At 44.5% G+C, this 24090-nt stretch overlaps 1 protein-coding gene across 3 annotated transcripts in view; it reads right to left on the reverse strand.

Moving 5' to 3' along the window:
• Nucleotides 1-12479: 12479 nt before the first annotated feature.
• Nucleotides 12480-24090, reverse strand: part of ANKS1A (ankyrin repeat and sterile alpha motif domain containing 1A) — a 319903-nt gene continuing 308292 nt past the window's right edge. For all 3 annotated transcript variants that reach the window (XM_073224983.1, XM_073224984.1, XM_073224982.1), the window contains 2 exons: nucleotides 20018-20230; nucleotides 12480-14945 (listed from right to left, as the gene is read on the reverse strand). In XM_073224983.1, the coding sequence (XP_073081084.1) occupies nucleotides 14909-14945; nucleotides 20018-20230 (250 nt within the window). In that variant the 3' untranslated portion in view covers nucleotides 12480-14908. The remainder of the gene's footprint in view (nucleotides 14946-20017; nucleotides 20231-24090) is intronic.

The following is a 24090-nucleotide window of genomic DNA, read 5'->3' on the forward strand; positions in this document are numbered from 1 at the left end:
GAGCTCTTGAAATATGGGTGTTGCAACTGAGGAACTGAATTTTTTATTTTATTTTATTTTACTTTATATAAATTTAAATAGCACATAGCTACTGTACTGGATAACCTAGCTTTAAATTTAACATATGGAAGAATTAACACCCCCCAAAATAGAGGTATTAGAACAAATAACAACAAAAACTAGTGTAGTTGAAGAATAATTATTAACTTCAAGAGATGGAGAATAATAATAAATCCATTTGAAAAATCAACGAGAGGTCTTAGAAATCTAAAAATTGATAATCAGAATTTGAAACTCAGTAGATGGTCTAAGATGGATTTAATGATCTGGTTATTAGAAAGATTGATCTGAAGAAGTCTCCTTAAACACAGTGAAAAGGATAAAAAGACAGAAAGTCTAAGAGGAAAAGCAAGACAACTGTCTAGGAGGCATTAGAGAAGGTTAGAACTTCAGAGAATAGAAGAGAGAAAATAATTAAAGAACTAATAAAAGAAAATTTCCTAGTCATTGAAGAAAGAAATTAATCATTAGATTGAATGTGCCCAGGGAAAAAAAGACCCACACCTAGACACACAGTAAAATTTCAGGACAAAGATAAAGCAAAAAGGTCCAGAAGCTTTCAGAAAGAAAAAGCAAGTCACTAATAAATAATATTAAATTGGCATCAGATTGGATATTAAAAGACAATACAATACTGTCCCCAAAGTTCCAAAGGGAAATAAAATATTCAAGTGGGAGGAAAAAATGAAGACTTTTTTTTTGTTTTGCAAGGAGAAAGTTTGCCATCTTCGTATTCTTTAAAGAATTCCTAGGGGAGGTACTTCAATTAAAAAAAGTGAATTCAAGAAAGGGGAAGATGTGGGATGCTGAAACAGTGTGACCAAAAAAACTAGTTAAACTTTTAATAAAGTCAAAATAATTGTTGAAGCATAATGTAAACATTTTAAGAACAACAATTTGGAAGTATAATCTACCCAGATGATCTCAACTTGGGAGGTGGCAGATGGGGGAGGAAGAGGAACATTAAAGTGTGCTAAGGGAGAAAAAGTTCCTGATTCTAGACATTGTTAGAAAATCATAAGGTAAAGAATGTATGATTCAAATTTAAGAGTAACCAACAGAAAATGTGAAATTGGAAAATCAACTTCCAAATCATTACAATGAATTAAAGGTAGGTGGACTGGGAGTGGGGACTTAATCAATCTAACAAAAAGCAGGAAAAAAGAAAGATAAGAAGAAAACAAGGTAAAGAGGAAGCACAAAATAAAACGATAGGGTAGGTCTAAAATATCATAAGTTATGCATGAAAAAAGAGAAAATTCCTCTATTAAAGAGCAAAATCCTGTTATATGCTGTTTACACAGATGAATTTCATACCAAATGACAAGAACATTGTGAATATGAACAGATGAGGGAAATATACCAAGCAAATAAGAACAAAAAAACCCCCAGTGTATCAGCATCAGACAATATGAAATCCAAGGCAAAAAGCACTAAAAGTAACAAAGGAGATACACTGATGAAAGTTACTATTTTACAAAATGATATGATTTCTATGATTCTTAACAATCCAGTTTCAAAACATAAAGCAAACGCTGATAGAAACCAAGAAGAAATGAGCAATTCTACAGCATTGATGAAGGCGCAGAAATCTACAGGTCAAGTAGACAAGACATAATGAGAATAATAGAGGATTTGAGTGACACAATTAACAAGCTTTAACTAATATATGCTATACCCTGTAAACTGAAAACACATATTTTCCAAATACATTTTTAGTATTCACACATAAAAACCTGAACAAATTTTAAAAAATGATACCAGCCATTTTATCTGTCCACAATATAGAAAATAAGCAATTAACATTAAAATGGGGATGTTGGGGTGGTACTCTATGTATCTACATATTTGGAAATGTAAACACAGGGAATTCCTTGAAACTCAAAGCCTCGCTTATCTCCACTACAGCCAATTCCGTTGCATACTTACCAATGTAAGTCTTACATATGAACACCACCTGTCATGGTATCCCAAAGGGGGGAACATTATTGTGAACCTCTGCTCCTTGAAAGTAACGTCTAAATAAACTCAGCCTGGTATTCAAAGCTCTCCAGAATCTGACTCCAGCCTGCCTTTCCTCTCTCACCTCCCACTCTTCAACATACAAATGGCACAAACTCTTGGTATACTCACCACCTAATGGATGCTCCTTGGTCCATGAGACTCACCCTGTTAACTCATGCCCTGTTACTTAAGTGTTCTACCTGTGTAAATCTCATTTCTCAACCTGATTGTGCATGCCAGCAAACTATGGCTCACAACCTGTATCTGGCTTGGCCCCTGGTTTTGCAAATAAAGTTGTTCTTTCTTATGGGATCAGGAAGTCATTCAGAGTCACTCTACCTGAGTGAAAGAAGCAGTAGGAGTTTATGTTGTTATATTTGTCTTTAAAATAAGGAAATAAGAACAAATGAAGTTTAAAGTTTTTATCAAATGTTGAGTACACAGATGAAATTGGAATTAGTAGGCACCATCTTGTGATCTAACTCCTAATTGTTTTTTCTTTCTCTTGAGATCTCCTTTATCTAACAGAAGCTTATAATGTGCTTCCTGTGAGTCAGACATTCTTGTAGATGTTTTATAACTTTTCACTCAGTGGACTCCCAAGGCAGTCTCAGGAGTCAGGTGATGCTATTATCATGCACATTGTGTACGTGAGGAAACTGAGGCACAGAGCGTGAACTTGTGTGAGGACATATGCCTAGCGTGTGGCAGAAGCAATTTGGCTCTGGAATCTATACTTCACCACTGTCCTGTGTTGCCATTCGTCCTCAGACACAACTTGCCTTCTCCCTCTAGGTCAAAAACACATCAAGTACTGCCTAATCTCTTCATCTCTGTGATCACTAGAGCTTCTACTCTATTTAACATATGGAATCAGTCATCAAAGGGGGCGATCTCCAAGAAGGCAAGGGGTTATCCTGTTTTCTACATTCCCATCACTTAGAACAGTGCCTTGATACACGGAAGGTGCTCAGCAAAAGTATTTTGAATGAAGAAATGATCAGATGAATAGATGAATAAATGGAAAAATGTATGAATTATATATGTATATAAATAACTGTTTTACTGGAACACAGCCATGCCCATTCATTTATTTAATGTTTATGGATGCTTTTCCCAGAGTTGAGTAGTTCCGATGGAGGTCATATGGCCCACATACCAAAATATTTACTATATGGCCCTTAACAGAGAAAGTTTGCTGAATCCTGGAGTGTAGAGACACTTTCTCCCTCTTGTTGTCATCAACAGGCTAGGGCTGGAGAGGAAAGCGTATCATGACTCGTTGCATAACAAATAAATGGTCAAGAATGGCCTGTGCAGGAAATAGCAAGGATGCTCTTTATTTCTCAGAAATGTCCTTATGGGGGAAGAGGAGGCAGTATTAGCAAATAGCAAATAGTCACCCCTGTAGAAGTGGTTAGAAGCAGGTTTTGAAGCCCAGATTCACTTGGGTTTAACTCCCAGCACTGCAGCTGACTAGCTGTGTGGCTTCGAGCAGGTTCCATGCACTCTGAACCTCAGCTTGCTTCTCTTTAAAATTGTGGGTGTTGAAATTTGCCTCTGGGTAGTTTGGGGCTCAAGCAAGATCATGTACAGATACTATCTAGGATTTAGGAGTCCTGCTAAATAGTCCTACTTTTTCCTGTGGACACTGAATCTGTTCCAGACTTGGTCTCCAATTACTAATGGCCAGATTCATGTGAGCTTTTGTGGAGGGTAGGAGACCACCACTGCCCCACGTCTTTCTGCAGTTACCTTCTGTAGCCTTCCAAGTCCCACACTAGCTCTCATCCAGCTCCAGCCCTCCCTGACCTCTGTCCCTCCATCCCTTCCCCTGTACTTACACTCTCCCTTACTCTGTTTTTCAAGTCATTATTGTTCTCCAGGCTATTGTTTCCGCTGAACCCAGTCACCTGCCCAACAGATCTGTCCCCACAGGGGGTCCAGGGGACCCTTGAGGACTAATCACATCGGTGATTTCCGGGCAGCTCTGGGTTGAGTGGGCACACACTCAGTGGTCACCTGAGGGTGGCATCCTCATTGCCAAATGCTCTAGACAGACAGTTTTTCCTGCCTGGTGCCCCAGGGCTTGAAATTCCTGCCACCAGAGAGGAATTCCTGTGTGATAATTCGTAATCTCAGGACATTCCTCTGTTAAAAATCAAGTAATTCCTGGAAGGAGGTCACCTGTGTCCAGGGTCTGATCTTGAGTCACAGCCTCCAGGGTCTTAACCTACCAAGGGTCAACTGATTCCTAGGTGTTACAGTCCCAGATGAGATGGTACATCTGAAAATGATTTCAACATTGTAAAGAGAAATATATAAGCAAATGATTGTTCTTTGTGTTAAAAGGGGTTAGCAGTTATCCTCTCTATTTTATAGAAATTTGCTTTGAAATATGCCCCAAAGGAGTGAGCTCTAATGGTAGATTCCAGATTACAAAATAAGTTAAGAAGTATTTAAGATGCCAGGGCAGCTACTTTCCCTTTCCAAGCCCACTGCCCAGGCCGCCATGAACTCAGCCAAATTCTAGGCCAGCTCTGACCATTGCAGTCTTGGAGTGAAGAAAGGGCTGTTGGCATGGCTGAGCTGTTAATGCCAATACTTAGAAACAGGAAGGGTCTTGTGACCCTCCCACGTACAGATGAGGAAAATGAGGCTTAGGGACAGCAAGGCTTAGAGGTGAGCCTAAGTAGAAGTAAACAGGGGCTGAAGTGGCTGGGGGCTCAGAGGGGTTGGGAGACAGGATGGAACCAAAGTCGTGTTAAGGCACCTGCCTTACTGGCAGTGCTGGCCCCCTCTCGGAGCTCTCCCTGTTGCATCCCCAGCACAGACAGACACAGATGAGTCCACTCATCTCTCTCTCCCAGGCTGCCCTTCCCATGTCAAGGGCAACTCCTTCTTGCCTGGGGCCACTCTGCCAAAGGGAGGCCTCCCATCCCTAGCCCTTGGCCCAGAGAGAAAGTCTGAACAATGCCTCTAAACTGAGAACATTTTTGTCTTTCTCTATGGAACAATAGCCATTAACAGCCATGGAACTGGAGTAGAAATGGGACATGGACTCCAGGGTCCTGGAAGCCTGGAGGGGTGAGGTAGGTGGGGTTGGGGGCAGAGGTCTCCCATCACCTGCCTGCACCCCTTATCCCCCAGAGGCATTTCCGGTGACAGCTGATTTTTCTGTTTGGAACAACACTTGGCCCCCACCCCTCATGTTCTCATGGGGCTCTGAGGGGCTGCACAGGCTGTCCTTCCATGCACCCCAGCAGCACCCTGCACACTCGCCACACTGCAAGACCAGGAGCTACAACCAGGGACTGCTTAAAGCAGTCCCACAAATACCACAAAGGGTATCCCCCAGCTCCCTGAGCAGCCCTCGAGCCCCCTGCTGGGGAGTGGGCAGGGCTGTGTGGATGACCTGAAGGCCAGCAACTGACCCCCAGTTCCTCACTGCAGGACCCCCTGCGTGAGCTCTTGGTGCTGGTGGCTGGGACAATGCGCCCCACTGGAAGCAGGAGATGACGCATTTTCTGCAGCCACAAGACACTTGATGGGTCCACCCCATTGAGGAACAAAGGAAACTTCATCCCACCCAGTGCGGCTTTTGTCTGCACCACATATTTGTCTTATTGGGAAGATTTTTGTGGGTTTTTCCATCTTTCTCCAGCGCTCACTCTCCTGAGGGGGATGGAGACCCTGGTAGGGCTGAGGGAAGGGGTGAGAGGCATTCTTGGGGCACCGTGCCTGGTGGTCTGTGGCACAACTGGAAGTGGGGAAGAAACGAGCCCCCACAACTCCCTCCATACCCCAAGTTGGCATCCTGGCCCCAAGCCTCTTCTCTGGGGGGCTTGTACTAGTCCTGGTCCTTCCTGGGTCTTTTCCTCCCCATCTTCTCCTCTCTGCTTCCTCAGCCCCATGCTGCACCTGCCTTTATTCCCTCACATTCCCTCCTGCGGCCAGCTTGGCACCTTGTCATTGCCCACCTCTGGCCCTTGCCCATACCATTCGACCCCCTAGGAGCACCCTCCCCATTCTTTCTACTGGCTTGAATTCTGAAGTATGTGTCAGAGCCTGTTGCCATCTCACCTCCTCCTTGGTGCCCCGTTGGACAAGTCTAGCCCCTGGCAGGATCTCCTGCTTCTGAACTCCAAAATTGTCTGTTTCTTATCCCTTTGGTGCTTCCAAACCTTGATCTTATACCATCTGCCATGTGACATGGAAGACAGAAGCCATGGCATTTGTTCTTTGGTTCCCATCATGCCTTATACAAAGCAGATGCTCAATTGATATTTGTTAGTTTTGCTACATCTCCAGGACTGGCCAGGGACCAAATTAGAGAATCTCAATGGTGGAAGAGACCTAATCTAGTGGCCCACTCAGAGCTTAAATTCCTGCCAAATGACACCTGACTTCAGCTTACATGCCTCTAGTGACAGAGATCTCACTACTTCCTGGGGCAACACATTCCTTGTCCTGATAGTTCTGGCCACAAGAGAGTTCTTTCTCATATTGAGCTAATACCTGCCACCCTCTGGCTTTCCCCAACCTACTCCCAGCTAGACCACATAAAACTATTCAATTCTCTTGCTTCATAACCACCCTTCACATATTTGAAAGCAGCAATCTCTCACCTCCATACTCCTTTCTTTTCCAGGGGTAAGCACCTATTGTCCTGACCTCCAATGCCCAAAGTTCTGATGACCCAGGACTTCAAGGGTTTTCCCCCAACCTCATGCTGAGCCACTCCCCAAACCCCTGCTGAATTCATCCTCCTGACAAAGTTTCTCCTCTTTCTGGATCAAAAGAGATGTCAAAACCTGATGTGGAGATCACAGGAAGATGGTGGCATGAGTAGTTCAGAGGAAATCTCCTCCGCAAAACATATATATTTATGAAAACGCAATAAATACAGCTTTTCCTAAAAGAGACACCAGTGGATGCAGTACAGCAGCCAGGATACATCCACATCTGTGAGAACTCAACATCACATGAAGGGGGTAAGATACAAGCTGTGGCCAATCGGGAACCAAACGGTCCCTGACCCCAGAACCCGGTGGGAAGAAAGGAGTTGGAACGGGGAGGGAGTGAAAGCACAGGACTGCTAAACAACTGCACCTGGAGCGCAGACACAAGGTGCATGTGTTGCTGGATATTAGAGAAAAGGAAAAGCAAATCCTGTGGGCAGGTCTCCACAACCGGTGCCCCTGAGCAAAAGAAAAGCAAGTGATTTCTGCAAGTCTTAAAGAGACAGGGACTCCATAGCTGGACGAAGTTGTCCGGGCCCACTTAGACAGCAGCTGGGAATCCCAGGGAACCTTAGGCACCCTAAACCCCAGGGAGGCAGTACAGCTCTGAAGCCCCTAATGGCTCTAAGCAGCCTGCCAGTCATTCCTCCAACTGGCGTGGACCTGGACACACAGACCCAGTAGCAGGAGAGTGGCAGCACATGCCAGGGGCGGCGTCGCCGGAAGGGACCAGGAGCAGATCACATGCACCAATGGCGCCAGAGGAGATCAGGAGAGGCTTGTGCGAGCCTGCAGCGGCAGTGACCGAACAGCTCGGGGACAGCTCGCATGCACTGGCGGCAGTGGAGCCAGAGAAGCCTGGTAGAGGCCCGCGCATGAGAGCCTGACGTGCACCTGTAGCAGAGCCAGAGGGAGCAAGCACGCTCCCAGCAGTTGACTGGAATCCCAGTCCACCGCACAGCTGCCCGGGCCAGACCCAAGGCCGCAGTTGGTACACAGCTGCCCGGCAGGGGCGCCACTATCACAGAGGAGCGCATCTGGCATGTCTGCCACTCACCACAGGGCTCTGCACTGCTCTGACAGAGACCCCACCCACAGCAGCTTAGGGGACTAACCCGGTGGCTGCTCAAGGTGTGCAGGTAACTGACAAAGACAGGGGAGAAGGGCAAGGCATCCAGCAAGCAGGAAAGGACTTTCTTCTCCCAGCTGACACACCTGCTACCTGCCTACAGCCACCGCTATCACCATGAAAAGGCAAAAAATTTAGTCCAGTCCAAGATAGTTCAGACAACACCTGGGAGAGTATCTGCAGAGACAGACCTAACCAGTCTCCCGGAAAAAGAATTCAAAATAAAAATCATAAACATGCTGACAGAGCTGCAGAGAAATATGCAAGAACTAAGGGATGAAGTCTGGAGGGAGATTACAGACGTCTGGAGGGAGATTACAGAAGTGAAACAAACTCTGGAAGGATTTATAAGCAGAATGGATAAGATGCAAGAGGCCATTGATGGAATAGAAACCAGAGAACAGGAACGCATAGAAGCTCATGCAGAGAGAGATAAAAGGATCTCCAGGAATGAAACAATATTAAGAGAACTGTGTGACCAATCCAAAAGGAACAATATCCGCATTATAGGGGTACCAGAAGAAGAAGAAGAGAGAAAAAGAGATAGAAAGTGTCTTTGAAGAATTAATTCCTGAGAACTTCCCCAAAATGTGGAAGGAAATACTTGCTCAGGCTACAGAGGCACACAGAACTCCCGAGAGATGGGACCCAAAGGGGACAACACCAAGACACATAAAAATTAAAATGGCAAAGATCAAGGACAAGGACAGAGTATTAAAGGCAGCCAGAGAGAGAAAAAAAGTCACCTACAAAGGAAAACACATCAGACTATCATCAGACATCTCAACAGAAATGTTACACGCCAGAAGAGAATGGCATGATATATTTTATGCAATGAAACAGAAGGGCCTTGAACCAAGGATACTGTATCCAGCACAATTATCATTTAAATATGAAGGAGGGATTAAACAATTCCCAGACAAGCAAAAGTTGAGGGAATTTGCCTCCCACAAACCACCTCTACAGGGTTTTTTAGAGGGACTGCTCTAGATGGGAGCACTCCTAAAAAGAGCACAGAACAAAACACCCAACATATGAAGAATGGAGGAGGAGGAATAAGAAGGGAGAGAAATAATCATCAGACTGTGTTTATAATAGATCAATAAGCAAGCAAAGTTAGATAGAAAGGTAGTAAACAAGCTAACCTTGAACCTTTGGTAACCACGAATCTAAAGCCAGCAATGGCAATAAGTACATATCTTTCAATATCATCCCTAAATGTAAATGGACTGAACGCAGCAATCAAAAGACACAGAGTTATAGAATGCATAAAAAAGCAAGACCCATCTATATGCTGCTTACAAGAGACTCACCTCAAACCCAAAGACATGCACAGATTAAAAGTTAAGGGATAGAAAAAGATATTTCATGCAAAAAACACAGAAAAAAGCAGGTGTTGCAATGCTAATATCATACAAAATAGACGTCAAAATAAAGAAAGTAACAAGAGATAAAGAAGGACATTACATAATGATAAAGGGCTCAGTCTAACAAGAGGATATAACCATATTAAACATATATGCACCCAATACAGGAGCACCAATATATGTGAAACAAATGCTAACAGAATCAAAGGACGAAATAGAACGCAGTGCATTCATTTTGGGAGACTTTAACACACCACTCACTCCAAAGGACAGATCCACCAGACAAAAAATAAGGACACCAGGGCACTGAACAACACACTGGAACAGATGGACCTAATAGACATCTATAGAACTCTACATCCAAAAGCAACAGGATACACATTCTTCTCAAATGCACATGGAACATTCTCCAGAATAGACCGCATACTAGGCCACAAAAAGAGCCTCAGTAAATTCCAAAAGATTGAAATTCTACTACCCAACTTTTCAAACCACACAGGTATAAAACTAGAAATAAATTGTACAAAGAAAGGAAAAAGGCTCACAAACACATGGAGGCTTAACAAAAAGCTCCTAAATAATCAATGGATCAGCGACCAAATTAAAATGGAGATCCAGCAATATATGGAAACAAATGACAACAACAACACAAAGACCCAACTTCTGTCGGACACAGCCAAAGCAGTCTTAAGAGGAAAGTATATAGCAATCCAGGCATATTTAAAGAAGGAAGAACAATCCCAAATGAATAGTCTAATGTCACAATTATCAAAATTGGAAAAAGAAAAACAAATGAGGCCTGAGGTCAGCAGATGGAGGGATATAATGAAGATCAGAGAAGAAATAAATAAAATTGAGAAGAATAAAACAATAGAAAAAATCAATGAAACCAAGAGCTGGTTCTTTGAGAAAATAAACAAAATAGATAAGCCTCTAGCCAGACTTATTAAGAGAAAAAGAGAGTCAACACACATCAACAGAATCAGAAATGAGATAGGAAAAATCACGATAGACCCCACAGAAATACAAAGAATTATTAGAGAATACTATGAAAACCTATATGCTAACAAGCTGGAAAACCAGGAGAAATGGACAACTTTCTAGAAAAATACAACCTTCCAAGACTGACCCAGAAAATCTAAACAGATCAATTAGCAGCAAAGAAATTGAAGCGGTAATAAAAAAAACTACCCAAGAACAAAACCCCCTGGCCAGATGGATTTACCTCAGAATTTTATCAGACATACAGAGAAAACATAATACCCATTCTCCTTAAAATTTTCCAAAAAAGAGAAGAGGAGGGAATACTCCCAAACTCATTCTATGAAGCCAACATCACCCTAATACCAAAACCAGGCAAAGACCCCACCAACAAAGAAAAGTACAGACCAATATCCCTGATGAACATAGATGCAAAAATACTCAACAAAATATTAGCAAACCGAATTCAAAAATACATCAAGAGGATCATAAACCATGACCAAGTGGGATTCATCCCAGCGATGCAAGGATGGTACAACATTCGAAAATCCATGAACATCATCCACCACATCAAAAAAAAAGGACAAAAACCACATGATCATCTCCAAAGATGCTGAAAAAGCATTTGAGAAAATTCAACATCCATTCATGATAAAAACTCTCAACAAAATGGGCACAGAGGGCAAGTACTCAACATAATAAAGGCCATATCATATATGATAAACCCACAGCTAACATCATACTGAACAGAAAGAGGCTGAAAGCTTTTCCTCTGAGATCAGGAACAAGACAGGGATGCCCACTCTCCCCACTGTTATTTAACATAGTACTGGAGGTCCTAGCCACAGCAATTAGACAAAACAAAGAAATACAAGGAATCCAGATTGGTAAAGAAGAACTCAAACTCTCACTATTTGCAGGTGACATGATATTGTACATAAAAAACCCTAAAGACTCCACTGCAAAATTACTAGAACTGATATCGGAATTCAGCAAAGTTGCAGGATAAAAAATTAACACACAGAAATCTGTGGCTTTCCTATACACTAACAATGAACTAATAGAAAGAGAAATCAGGAAAACAATTCCATTCACAATAGCATCAAAAAAATAAAATACCTAGGAATAAACCTAACCAAGGAAGTGAAAGACCTATACCCTGAAAACTACAAGACACTCTTAAGAGGAATTAAAGAGGACACTAACAAATGGAAACTCATCCCATGCTCTTGGCTAGGAAGAATTAATATCGTCAAAATGGCCATCCTGTCCAAAGCAATATAGAGATTTGATGCAATCCCTATCAAATTACCAGAAACATTCTTCAACGAACTGGAAAAAATAGTTCAAAAATTCATATGGAACCACCAAAGACCCCGAATAGCTGAAGCAATCCTGAGAAGGAAGAATAAAGTGGGAGGGATCTCGCTCCCTAACTTCAGGCTCTACTACAAAGCCACGGTAATCAAGACAATTTGGTACTGGCATAAGAACAGAGCCACAGACCAGTGGAACAGAATAGAGACTCCAGACATTAACCCAAACATATATGGCCAATTAATATATGATAAAGGAGCCATGGACATACAATGGTGAAATGACAGTCTTTTCAACAGATGGTGCTGGCAAAACTGAACAGCTACATGTCAGAGAATGAAACTGGATCACTGTCTAACCCCATACACAAAAGTAAATTCAAAATGGATCAAAGACATGAATGTAAGTCATGAAACCATAAAACTCTTAGAAAAAAACATAGGCAAAAATCTCATGGACATAAACATGAGTGACTTCTTCATGAACATATCTCCCTGGGCAAGGGAAACAAAAGCAAAAATGAGCAAGTGGGACTATATCAAGATAAAAACCTTCTGTACAGGAACGGACACTATCAATAGAACACAAAGGTATGGGAGAATATATTCACAAATGACAGATCTCTTTAAGAATTGACATCCAAAGTATATAAAGAGCTCACACACCTCAACAAACAAAAAGCAAATAATCCAATTAAAAAATGGGCAGAGGAGCTGAATAGACAGTTCTCTTAAGAAGAAATCCAGATGGCCAACAGGCACATGAAAAGATGCTGTACATTGCTAATCATCAGAGAAACGCAAATTAATATCACAATGAGATATCACCTGTCGCGCGCCCCGTCCTGGCCGGCAAGAACAGCACGCAACAACAGCAGGATTCTTCTGCAGAAAGCTTTATTCTTCAGCTCTTTGTGAAACAAATGAGTTGGGCAGGACCTAGAGGGGAAGGAGAGGCTTGCTTATATAGTTCTCATGCTCTGACCTGGTTGGTGCGGCTCCATATGCCTTATTAGCATAACAATTTGGTGGGTCTCATTGGTCCTTATGCCAAGGCGCAATTAGCATGTAGTTTAGTGGTGTGGGATGATTTGTCATTAGGAAGTTCGGGGTCTTCTGGCTGCCCTGCATTGGGCGCTATTTTCTGAGCGCGGCTGCCAACATCTCCCCCTTTTTTGTCTAACAGAAGCTCAAGGTGGAACTTGCCAGCAGAGGCGGAGACAGAGGCCTGACCTCCATCATACTTCCTGATGCCCCCTTTTTGGAGAGGGGTTCTGGGCATCTACCCCTATGCAGTCAGGCATGCCTCTCAGAGGGGTCCAAGACCTCTTGCAGTGCTTTGCCTCGCATCCTCTGGCTGGCGTTGGGACCGCTTGGTACAAAGGGTTTGGACCTTTTTTCTCAACCCTCTTGCACCATGAGCTTCTTAGAGAAAGCTGTGATTAAGCAATGAGGTACTCGGGCCTGGTGCAGTGCCACATGGGCTCAGGGTGCAAGAGCTACCTCAAGCTAAAGCCGAGCTTCCTTCTTAAGCATGTTGAGCCACACTTGGGGAGAGGTGCCAACGTCTAGTGCCATTAGGGCTTGAGCAAGGATCACCTTGTCCTGCTTATGTTGGTTGCGGAGTCTGCATAACAACCAGAGTAGGAGCATGAGACCTCCAAGCATGAACACGCCCATCCCAGCCATGCCCGCCCACTCCTTGACGTGGGAGAGAGCTCTGAGGAACCAGGAAGAGAGTCCTTCTGCTACGGAGATATCTAGACGGGTGGAGTTGATGTGGATTATTTCTCACCGCAGCTCTTCTAGTGTCCCATCGAAGTCTTGGGACCAGTTTCCTGAAAGATACTGGGACAGGTCTCGTGACAGATTAGCTGCCCGTGTAAAATTTTCATATTGAATGCTAGTGATGCAGAGAGCACGATATTTCCGCTCACATCCCAATTGGGCCATCTGCCAAAGCACCTCCATTTGTTCTTCTACAAGGTCTATGCGCTGATTGAGGATCATTATTCCTCCTTTCAGTTTGCCATCAAGTGTGGACTGTTGGTCCAGGGCAGAAGCTACTGAGGCTGCAAGGTTATTGAGCTCTGTAGCCGATTTGATGGAGGTGTCTAAAGCTATACCAGCGGCGGTGGCTGCGACCGCGGTCGCGGAGATCAGGAGCACTATGGCAGCTGTAACGCCGAAATCGCGCCTTTCTCGAAACAGAGTCATGGTGTTAGGGGCGTCTACGGGAACAGGGACCCAACGGGGGATGCGGACTACCAAAGCATTGGTAAAGTTACGCGCATCCCAACACTGAGACAGAAAGCAGGTTTCATTGGAGCAGGAGTCAAAGCTACTATTGGATAAGATAAACAGAAATGGGGGGTATACGCATACTGGAGAAGGTGGAAAAAGGGAATTAGGTGACTCTGGACCTGATTTTGCTGAACACGTGTAGTTCTCGTTGTTATGGGTCATGGTCATGTTCCAGTGTGCACGCGTGTGGTTGTTCTCGCACCAAAAGGTGATATTTTTTACACCGATTCCCCCACCCTGGAGGGCGGAAAAGGGGGAGAGGTCGGTACATGAGCCATTGACTCCACACAGCATCCATTTATGGAAGGGGTTCATGCTCAGCTGCTGACGAAACTCGCCTTCGAGCACCTTTACTGGCCACCAAGCCTCATTGGCTGGCCGTCCCTCCATATCTGGGGAGATGGTAAACTCCTGCCTCTCAGTTGCCCACGTTACTACAGTTGACTGACAGTCAGTCCAGGGCCACAGCTCTCCCTCATAGTCACCCACACAATGGGAGGCATATTTTGGTTGACGAGGCCTGTCGGTGGAATTGTTCCTGGGAGAGTGTACAAATGTGCCATTGATCCAGAGAACCATCTGGTGGATAGTCATGTTCTTATAGGGCGGGCTCCCTTCCTTATTAGGCCCTTCAAATTTAGCTGACATAACGGGGAGGCCACTGGCCTCTAGAATTATGTCACTGAACCATCCGTATTTCCTCCGTTTCAGGGAGATACAGCCAGCTAGATTCTGAATGGTGAAGCATAATGACCCATTAGTTACGAAGGATCGGTTTTCTCCCAGGGGAGCTACTAGGGTGTCTTTAACTAAGTAGGGCAAGTTCATACTAGCATTGGTAGTGAAAAAGCGCGGAAAAACGGCTGCATTGAAACGGACAGGCATAGGCTTAGGAAAGGCAGACAGGATTCCCCATCTCAATACTCCCTGAGTCAGGGTCTCCAGTGTCAGGAGCAGGGTCAGGAGGTACAGCGAAGTCATCTCCTTTGTTTAGGACTTTCCTCGTTAGGCGCTCCGGGATCCAGAAGGGATTTTCTTCACCCTGGGGGAAAACACACACAGCTCCCCTGGATCTTGTTATGATTGGATCCGGGCCCTTCCATTGGTTAGATAACACGTCCTTCCATTTTACTAGTTCTTGTGGGTCTTTTGGCCACTGATTATGGCGATCCGCTGCTGTATGGCCTTGAGCATCCAGATTTAAAAAATTTATAGTGAAAAGTGCTAGGGCTATGGCAGTTTTTGGTGTGGGGGGTATATCTTCAATTCCCCCTTTTTGTTTAAGTAAATAGGATTTGAGCGTGCGGTTCGCACGTTCCACAATCCCTTGACCCTGTGGGTTGTAGGGAAGGCCAGTGATATGTTTTATCCCCATGTGATGACAAAATTGAGCAAATTTTGTAGAGGTATAGGCTGGGCCATTGTCTGTTTTCAGAATCTGTGGTAACCCCCATGCGCTCCAAGCCTCAAGGCAGTGCTGGATGACATGGGAAGCTTTCTCTCCTGACAATGGGGAGGCAAAGATGACTCCTGAACAAGTATCCACGGATACATGTACATATTTCAGTTTCCCAAAAGACGAAATATGCGTCACATCCATTTGCCAAACTTGTAAAGGCCTAATACCTCTGGGGTTGATCCCAACATGAGGTGTGGGAAGGAAGCTGCAGCAATGTTGGCAGCTAAGGACAATGTTCCTAGCTTCAGCCCTGGTTATGCTAAACCGCTTGCGCAGTGTTTCGGCAGTGACATGAAATTGTGTATGGAATTTTGAAGCTGTGGTGATAGGGTCTAGCAGGGGAAAAGCTATGCTTCTGGTTGCGAGGTCTGCCAAGTGGTTGCCTTGGGTCATAGGCCCGGGAAGGCCTGAATGTGCTCTGATATGAGTTATATACAAAGGAGATTGCCTATGAAGTAGTGCTGATTGTATCTGTTTGAACAAAGTGGCTACTGGGCTGGACGCTTTGATTAGCCCGGCCACTTCTAGAGATTTGACTGCATTAACTACATAACAGGAGTCAGACACAATATTTAAAGGTTCAGGAAAGATTTGTAAGACCTCTAAGACTATGCGACATTCCACTATTTGTGGAGTGTCAGGCGTGTAGCTTTTTGTCACAACTTTGCCATCATGGACATAGGCACCTGTGCCTGTCTTAGACCCGTCCGTGTAAACTGTTTTTCTATGAGGCAGCGGGGTTAGGCTAGTGACTCGAGGAAATACTAGGAGATGATTTTTGGCGAAGTTGATGAGGGGATGTTTAGGGAAATGATTATCAAAGGTTCCTGAGAAACTGTAAGCAAGTATGGCCCAATCATCGTTCATAGCACATAATACTTGTATCTCTTCTACGCTGTAAGGGGTTATAATTTTAGCTGGAGCCTCTCTGAAATGAGTCATGGAGGTTTTTACTCTTCTCAAAGCAAGTTTGGCCACGGCTGCCGGATAATACTCTATTGTTCTAGCCTGAGAGGCTTGGGGATGGATCCAGATCAGTGGGCCGTGCTGCCATAAAACTGCTGTTGGCAGCTCCGGGGTGGGAAGCACACACAACTCAAAGGGTTCATTCGATTGCACTCTATTTAATTGTGCTGTCATCAAAGCCTGTTCTACTTTGCGAATGGCTTGTAATGCCTCAGGTGTGAGGGAGCGCGGTGACGTTAGTTGTGGGTCTCCTTCTAGGATTTTAAACAGTGGTGTCAACTCAGTGGTGGGTATCTTTAAGTATGGGCACAACCAATTAATATCCCCTAGGAGTTTTTGGAAGTCATTCAAATTTCGCAACTGATTATGTCTTATCTCAAGCTTTTGGGGGCAAATTACATCTGTGTAAATGGTTGCTCCTAGGAATTTGCTAACACTAGATTTTTGGACCTTCTCGCTTGCTATATTCAGTCTCCAATTTTCTAGGGATCTAGTGAGATCTATATATGCTTCTTCTATTTCCGCTGGTTGTGGGGAGCAAAAAAGGATGTCATCCATGTAATGGATGATCTTTAGCGTGGGATAGGTCTTACGAATTGGGTCTAGCGCCCGCTGAACATACAGTTGACATATGGTGGGGCTATTTGCCATTCCTTGAGGGAGGACCTTCCACTGAAATCTGGCGTCAGGTTGTTCATGGTTAATAGCTGGCAGAGTGAAAGAAAATCTTTCTCTGTCCTTGGAGCTTAGGGGTATGGAAAAGAAACAATCCTTAATATCTATTATGAGCACCTTCCATTCTCTGGGTAAGGCGGAGAGGAGTGGCAGTCCCCGTTGTACGGGTCCAAGCATTTTCATTTGAGCATTTACTGCTCTTAGATCATGAAGCAACCTCCATGATCCTGACTTTTTCCTGATTACAAATATGGGTGTGTTCCATGGGGACACAGAGGGTTCTAGGTGTCCTACTTGGAGCTGCTCTTGCACTAAGCAATGAGCTGCTTCTAATTTTTCAGAGGATAGGGGCCACTGAGGAACCCATACGGCCTCCTCTGTGAGCCAAGGTATGGGCATGGCATCTTCAATGGCCCCTATGAAAAACCCAGGCCGTGACGGTCATTCTTTACTTTGGGCAGGATGGGCTCTATGCGTCCCTGTTGGTGTTTCCCCAGCCCCTTGCCAGGGATGTATCCCATGTCCATCATCATGCCTTGGGCGGGGGTGGAGTATTCATTAATGAGTTTGAGGCCTAAGTCTCTCATGACATCCCTCCCCCATAAATTGACCGGTAGAGGGAGTACATAAGGGGTGACTGTACCCTCTTGTCCTTCAGGGGCTCACCATTTCAATGGTTTGGCACTAATTGAAGGGCTTGACTCATATCCTAAACCTTGTAATGAATGTGAGGATTGGGTCACAGGCCACTTGGAGGGCCACCAGGTTGCAGAGATAATACTTTTATCTGCTCCAGTGTCTAGGATTCCCTCAAAGCTCTTTCCCTCTATTTGCAGAGTCAATTTCGGTCGATCTGTTAAATCTAATACTATAAAGGCTGAATCCCAGTCAGAGGAGCCGAAGCCCCTTTCTCCCCTTTTTGTATTGGTAGCTGGATAATTGGCGTGGAGACTGGGCAATACTAAGAGCTGGGCTATGCGGTCTCCCGGGGATATAGGATAGATTCCTCTGGGAGCCGAACACATGATTTTTACCTGTCCTTCATAATCTTGATCTATAACTCCGGGATGGACTGTCAGGCCTTTCAAGGCAGCAGAAGAGCGCCCTAAGAGCAACCCAACGGTATTTGGTGGTAGGGGGCCTTTAAAGTCTGAAGGGATAGGCTGAACTCCCATCTGTGGAGTCAACACTATTCTGGTGGTGGCACGGATGTCCAATCCCGCGGAACCTGAAGTGGCTCTCCTTGGGGGGCCTGGTTGTTCCCGAATGACACTTGCGTGCTGGTTGCCCCATATATTTGCGGGCCCTGGTGGCGAGGGCCCCTCTGGGCGTTTTTTGGCAACTCTAAGGGCTTCCCCTCTAAGTTTTTAGTAGATCAGCACTCATTGGCCCAATGCCTACCTTTCTTACACTTAGGGCATAACCCAGGGGTCTTTTGGGTTGTTTGTTCTGAAGCTGGGCTCCTACACTCTCTCTTTATATGTCCTAATTTCCCGCATTGAAAGCATTTGATACTTCTGTTAGTGATCCTGGCTTGTTTGTGGCTCTGTAATATGGCCGTGGCTAGGCCCGCATTGGTGAGTGGCCCTCCTATTTCTCTACAGGCTTTCAACCAGGCGTGTATCCCTTTTTGTTTTCAGGGTGTTATCGCCTGTCTGCATTCCTTGGTACATTGTTCAAATACTAATTGCTCCACTAGGGGCATTGCTTGTTCCTGATCTCCAAATATTCTGCCTGCGGCCTCCATCATACGAGCGACAAAGTCAGAAAATGGCTCGCTCGGCCCTTGAATAATTTTTGTCAAATTGCCGGACACTTCTCCTTTGTTGGTGAGGGCTTTCCATGCCTTGGCGGTGCACGTGTTTATTTGTGCGTATACCTGTAAGGGGAAGGCGGTCTGGTTGGCTACCCACTGTCCTTGGCCCGTCAGCATATCATATGACCACGCAGGCTGTCCTTCGGCCACGTTTGCGCGTGCCTGGGTCATACTGATATCATGCCACAATGCCTTCCATTCTATGTATTGCCCCATACTAGAAAGGCATGCCTTAGTTACATATTGCCAGTCTGCGGGTGTCATGTCTGTCTCTGTTAGTCTTTCAATTTCTGCTATGGTGTAGTTAGCACTGACTCCATAAGCCCGAACGGATTCTGCTAACTCCTTAACTTGTTTATGGCTCAGGGGCTGGTGAGAGCGTACGCCATTATTCTCAAATACAGGAAACATTTGTCTAATTGCCTGAAGAGTATCTGGGTGGCAAAGGGAGAGTGCGCCACTCACGTAAGGTGGCGGGGCAACGGGCGTCGGGGGACACCCTACTTTCATTTTTTCCTTGGTCCGCTTTTCAACTTTGCTGGTTCCCTTACTTCTGCACTCTGCGGTTTTATTTTCTTCCCCTTCCTCTGCGGACGTTAATTCCTCCTCAGATTCCCTATTGGAGAGTTGGAGGTCCCTCAACTCTTTCCAGGGGTATTTACTATTTTCTCCGAGGCGATTGTCACTCGCTTCTCGGGGCTCTTTCGCTTTTGCCCTAGGCGGGCTTTCTCCCTCACTCTGGGGTTTCTTTACTTTCGTTTTTGTGGCCTTTTTTCGGCCGCGCGCTCTCTCTGTTTCCCGTTCCATTTCTGACATGCTCTCTTGGATATCTGTCAATGCTCTCTGACCTTCTTTTATTACCCTTTCACACCTCTCATCTTGCAGACAAGCTCTAATCAGTTTCCAGAGGGGCCTGGTGCCTCCCCTCAGGCTGCCTTCTTCCTCCTCTCTATCAAGATCTTTCCCCAGTTTGTCCCAGCTCGGGATTGAGAGGGACCCTGAACAAATGAACCAGGGGGCCACACGGTCTATCTCCTTCACAAAAGATCCTAAGATTTTGCTGGAGACCTTCAAGTTTCGCTCTTTGAGAGCTGTCTGCAGCGCCGTGACTAATGACGGTGCATTCCCCATGGTGCCTCCTTATTTACAGAGAACCATCAACCATTATCCTAAAAAGCAGGGGCCTCTCGGAACTTACCCCTCCGGGTTTTCTTCTGACCTGCAGTTCTGAATCCTCTCCAGATGTCTGAAGGGTCCTCCCTGTGCCGGTGATGTTCTGGTTCCCGGGTTTCGGCACCACTTGTCGCGCGCCCCGTCCTCGCCGGCAAGAACAGCACGCAACAACAGCAGGATTCTTCTGCAGAAAGCTTTATTCTTCAGCTCTTTGTGAAACAAATGAGTTGGGCAGGACCTAGAGGGGAAGGAGAGGCTTGCTTATATAGTTCTCATGCTCTGACCTGGTTGGTGCGGCTCCATATGCCTTATTAGCATAACAATTTGGTGGGTCTCATTGGTCCTTATGCCAAGGCGCAATTAGCATGTAGTTTAGTGGTGTGGGATGATTTGTCATTAGGAAGTTCGGGGCCTTCCGGCTGCCCTGCATTGGGCGCTATTTTCTGAGCACGGCTGCCAACAATCACCCCACACCAGTAAGGATCGCCATCATCAAAAAGACAAACAACAACAAATGTTGGCGAGGTTGTGGAGAAAGGGGAACTTTCCTACACTGCTGGTGGGCATGTCAATTAGTTCAACCATTGTGGAAAGCAGTATGGAGGTTCCTCAGAATGCTCAAAATAGAAATACCATTTGACCCAGGAATTCCACTTCAAGGAATTTACCCTAAGAATGCAGCAATCCAGTTTGAAAAAGACAGATCCACTCCTATGTTTATCGCTGCACTATTTACAATAGCCAAGATATGGAAGCAACCTAAATGTCCATCAGTAGATGAATGGATAAAGAAGACATGGTACATATACACAATGGAATATTATTCAGCCATAAGAAAAAAACAGATCCTACCATTCACAACAACATGGATAGAGCTAGAGGGTATTATGCTCAGTGAAATAAGCCGGGTGGAGAAAGACAAGTACCAAATGATTTCACTCATCTGTGGAGTGTAAGAACAAAGGAAAACTGAAGGAACAAAACAGCAGCAGAATCAGAGAACCCAAGAATGGACTAACAGTTACCAAAGGGAAAGGTACTGGGGAGAATGGGTGATAAGGGAGAGATAAGGGTGGGGAAGAAGAAAGAGGACATTACGATTAGCATGTGTAGTGTGGGGGGGGGCATGGAGAGGGCTGTACAACACAGAGAAGGCAAGTAGTGATTTTACAGCATCTTACTTCAAAGATGGACAGTGACTGTGAAGGGGTATGTGGGGGGAGCCTAGTAAACATAATGTTCTTAATGTAATTGTAGATTAATGATACCAAAATAAAAAAAATAAAGAAAAGTTTGGGGTGTAGATAGTGGTGATGGTTATGCAACATTGTGAATTTCATTTATTTAATGCCAGTGAATTGTACACTGACGATTGATTAAAATAATAAATATGCTATTTTATCTCAGTAAAAAAAATCTACAATAATTTTTATAAAAACCCACTCTGCATTTCTTTTTAAACTACCCTCAGATAAATGGCCCTCCATTGATGTGTCTGGATTCTTTGTCTGGAGATCATTATGCTGTGCTTTATTTTAGGCTGCTGGTTGTAAAGAATTATGGATGACAAGAATGACTGAAACTGATGGTGAGTGGAATGCATGCAGTCCCCGCTCTCAGAAAGCCTACAGTCTCATGGTGGAGTTAACATTTAATAAAGGTTAATTACGCAAACAAACGTGTAATTACAACCTGTAGTGTGTGCTCTGAAGAAAAAGCAGAGGGTGTTCTTGAGCTAATGGAGGGCCAGAGAAGCTTCTCTTAGGAAGTTGGGCCTTGTAAGTTAGACCTGAATGGCAAGAGGGCATCAGCCGGATAAAAGTGGGTGAGAGGAAGAAGCATTAGGTGGAAAGGAGAGCGTGTGCACAGACCCTGAAGCAGGAAGGAGCAGGGTGTTAAGTATTGCTGGTGGAGCAAGATGTGGCTGGAGAAGCAGGCAGTCAGTGCTGCCGCCAGAATGTTTTATCCCCTCTTTGAGCCCCCTTCCTTAAAAGATTTGTAATGGTTTCCCCGTCCACCACACTTCACTTTGAGCTTCAAAGGGCTATGTCCAGCTGCTCCCAGATTACTTCAACCCTCCTCATACTCCTCTTGGGTTCTGTGAAGCAAACCCATCTGTCAAAAGAGTAAAGCAAATCATTTTGACATGGGGTTCTGTGCCATAAGGGAGGCTATAATGAAGTCAGTCCCGGTTTACATGACTCTAAAAGGTTCCATTTAATTGTCCCACCCTGTATTTTTGTGTCCCTACCACTTCAGTTGACTGTTTGTTTATCTTCCACTGTACTGTACTCTACTACTTGTAGTCTTGGCCTCTATTTAACTTCATCTGTTAAACTTTTTCCATTCCATGTTCTGTCATTTACATTTTTCTTTAGGAAATGCAAGTATTTATTTACAGCATTAGACTCCTGCTTAGCTTTATATATTTTGGAGTAAACACTTTGATATGGATTCTAGTCCTGAATTTTCTGTAAACCAGTGGTGACCTTAGCCAAGGCATTTAACCTCACTGAGCTTAAGATGCTTTTTTATAAAATGAGGTGCTTTTGTTTCTGCTATGTTGTTTTTGTAAGATAAATTTTAGCCAAAATAAGCAGGCGAAGAGAGGTTACAAAGGGCCAGGTAGTTTATTTGAGTGCAACTCCCGGGTGATGTTCCCCAGTCTGGGTATTACAGGCTGGGGAAGTCACACCTGGTCAGGGAGGTGGTGCTTATAAGGGATTAGGATGGGGAGGAGTGGGCAGGCTATCCTAGGGGGCATGGAGAGGTATGATTCACTAAAGGTGACATAATAGACAACTAGAAACTTTTTTTCCTTCCAAGAAGGAGGATGCTGACATCTGGGTCTTAGTTGGCACATCAGAAGGTTGGAATTCAGGAAGAGCTGTCCTTGGGGTCTGGTCTGTTCTCCCCCTATGGCATCTCTCTGTTCTGTTTGCATGTCCTTGTTTTTCCTTCCTCCAGCCTAACATTCCAGCCTTTTGGTCATAATGGGTGACAATTCAATATGGCTACTTCCAGCTGACAAGAGGCATCATGGGGTTTGAGGCAGGCTGGTATTAGGCTGAAGGAGGGGGTTCAGTGGGAAGAGGTTCATAGCAGTGAAGTAACATCTGGTTGGTGGCGACCCAGGTCATCTGGGTTAGCCGCTGTTGGAGGAACGTGAGCACACAAGGGGCAACTAAGAGTAAACCACAACCTGTTATTTAGGGGCCCAGTAGGGGCATTAGCCAGGCCATTATGGGGGACTGGAATTCTGGATCAAGTTTACATCTCAATGACTAGTATTGGGATTTAGTATAGATAAGACTGCATTATTGAAACAATACTTTTCTCTAAAGTCACCTTCATTTTTATTAGAAGTAGCCAGATTAAGAAAATAATTAACAGTTGGCTTGATTATTTGCATAAGTGAAGCAAGAAGAGCAATTGATTACATGGGCTCTTTTAAATATGCTTTGCTAGAACTTTTTATAAGGAATTTCAGATTGACCTTTTAAAGGCCTCTCGAGGCCAGAAAGCCAAGCCAGACTTGCCATCAGGTTGTGTCTGCAGTACCTGTACATTTGGGTGAATTCCTCTCTTCTTGAGGTTCCCAAGACATTCCTGAGGTTCCTGCACCTGCCAAGAAGTGACCTTCCTTACTCACCTGGTAAGGCTGCTGGGAACCCTGTAAGCAAGGTACCAGGCCAGTTCTTCTAAGGGGCTTTGTTGGCTTTATAAAGTCAATCTTAGTTCCTTAAAGGTGTCGGTTCATATCTGAGTTTACACATGTCTCTCAGATATGACATTCCAGTAAAAGCCTTGGTAATATAACCAGTGTTTTTAATTGGTCCTCTTACAAGGAAAGCAGATTCTTATTGAACTTGTGCAAACAAACATACTGCCATGAAATATAAAAATAGTCACTGAGAGTTGTTAAATTCTGGAGGGATAAGGTAGAGAGAAAGATAAAGTTTCAATTCTGCTTATAAAGGCAGTCATTTAGTAAACTGTTGTCAGCTTAAGAGAAAAAGCTTAAAACACTTTATCAACAACATTTTAAACAAGAAGCCACCAAATCATCTTCCTTAGTTTACTTAATCCTATGTAACT

Source organism: Manis javanica, chromosome 16, assembly GCF_040802235.1.
Source record: "Manis javanica isolate MJ-LG chromosome 16, MJ_LKY, whole genome shotgun sequence".
Taxonomy (NCBI): Eukaryota; Metazoa; Chordata; class Mammalia; order Pholidota; family Manidae; genus Manis; species Manis javanica.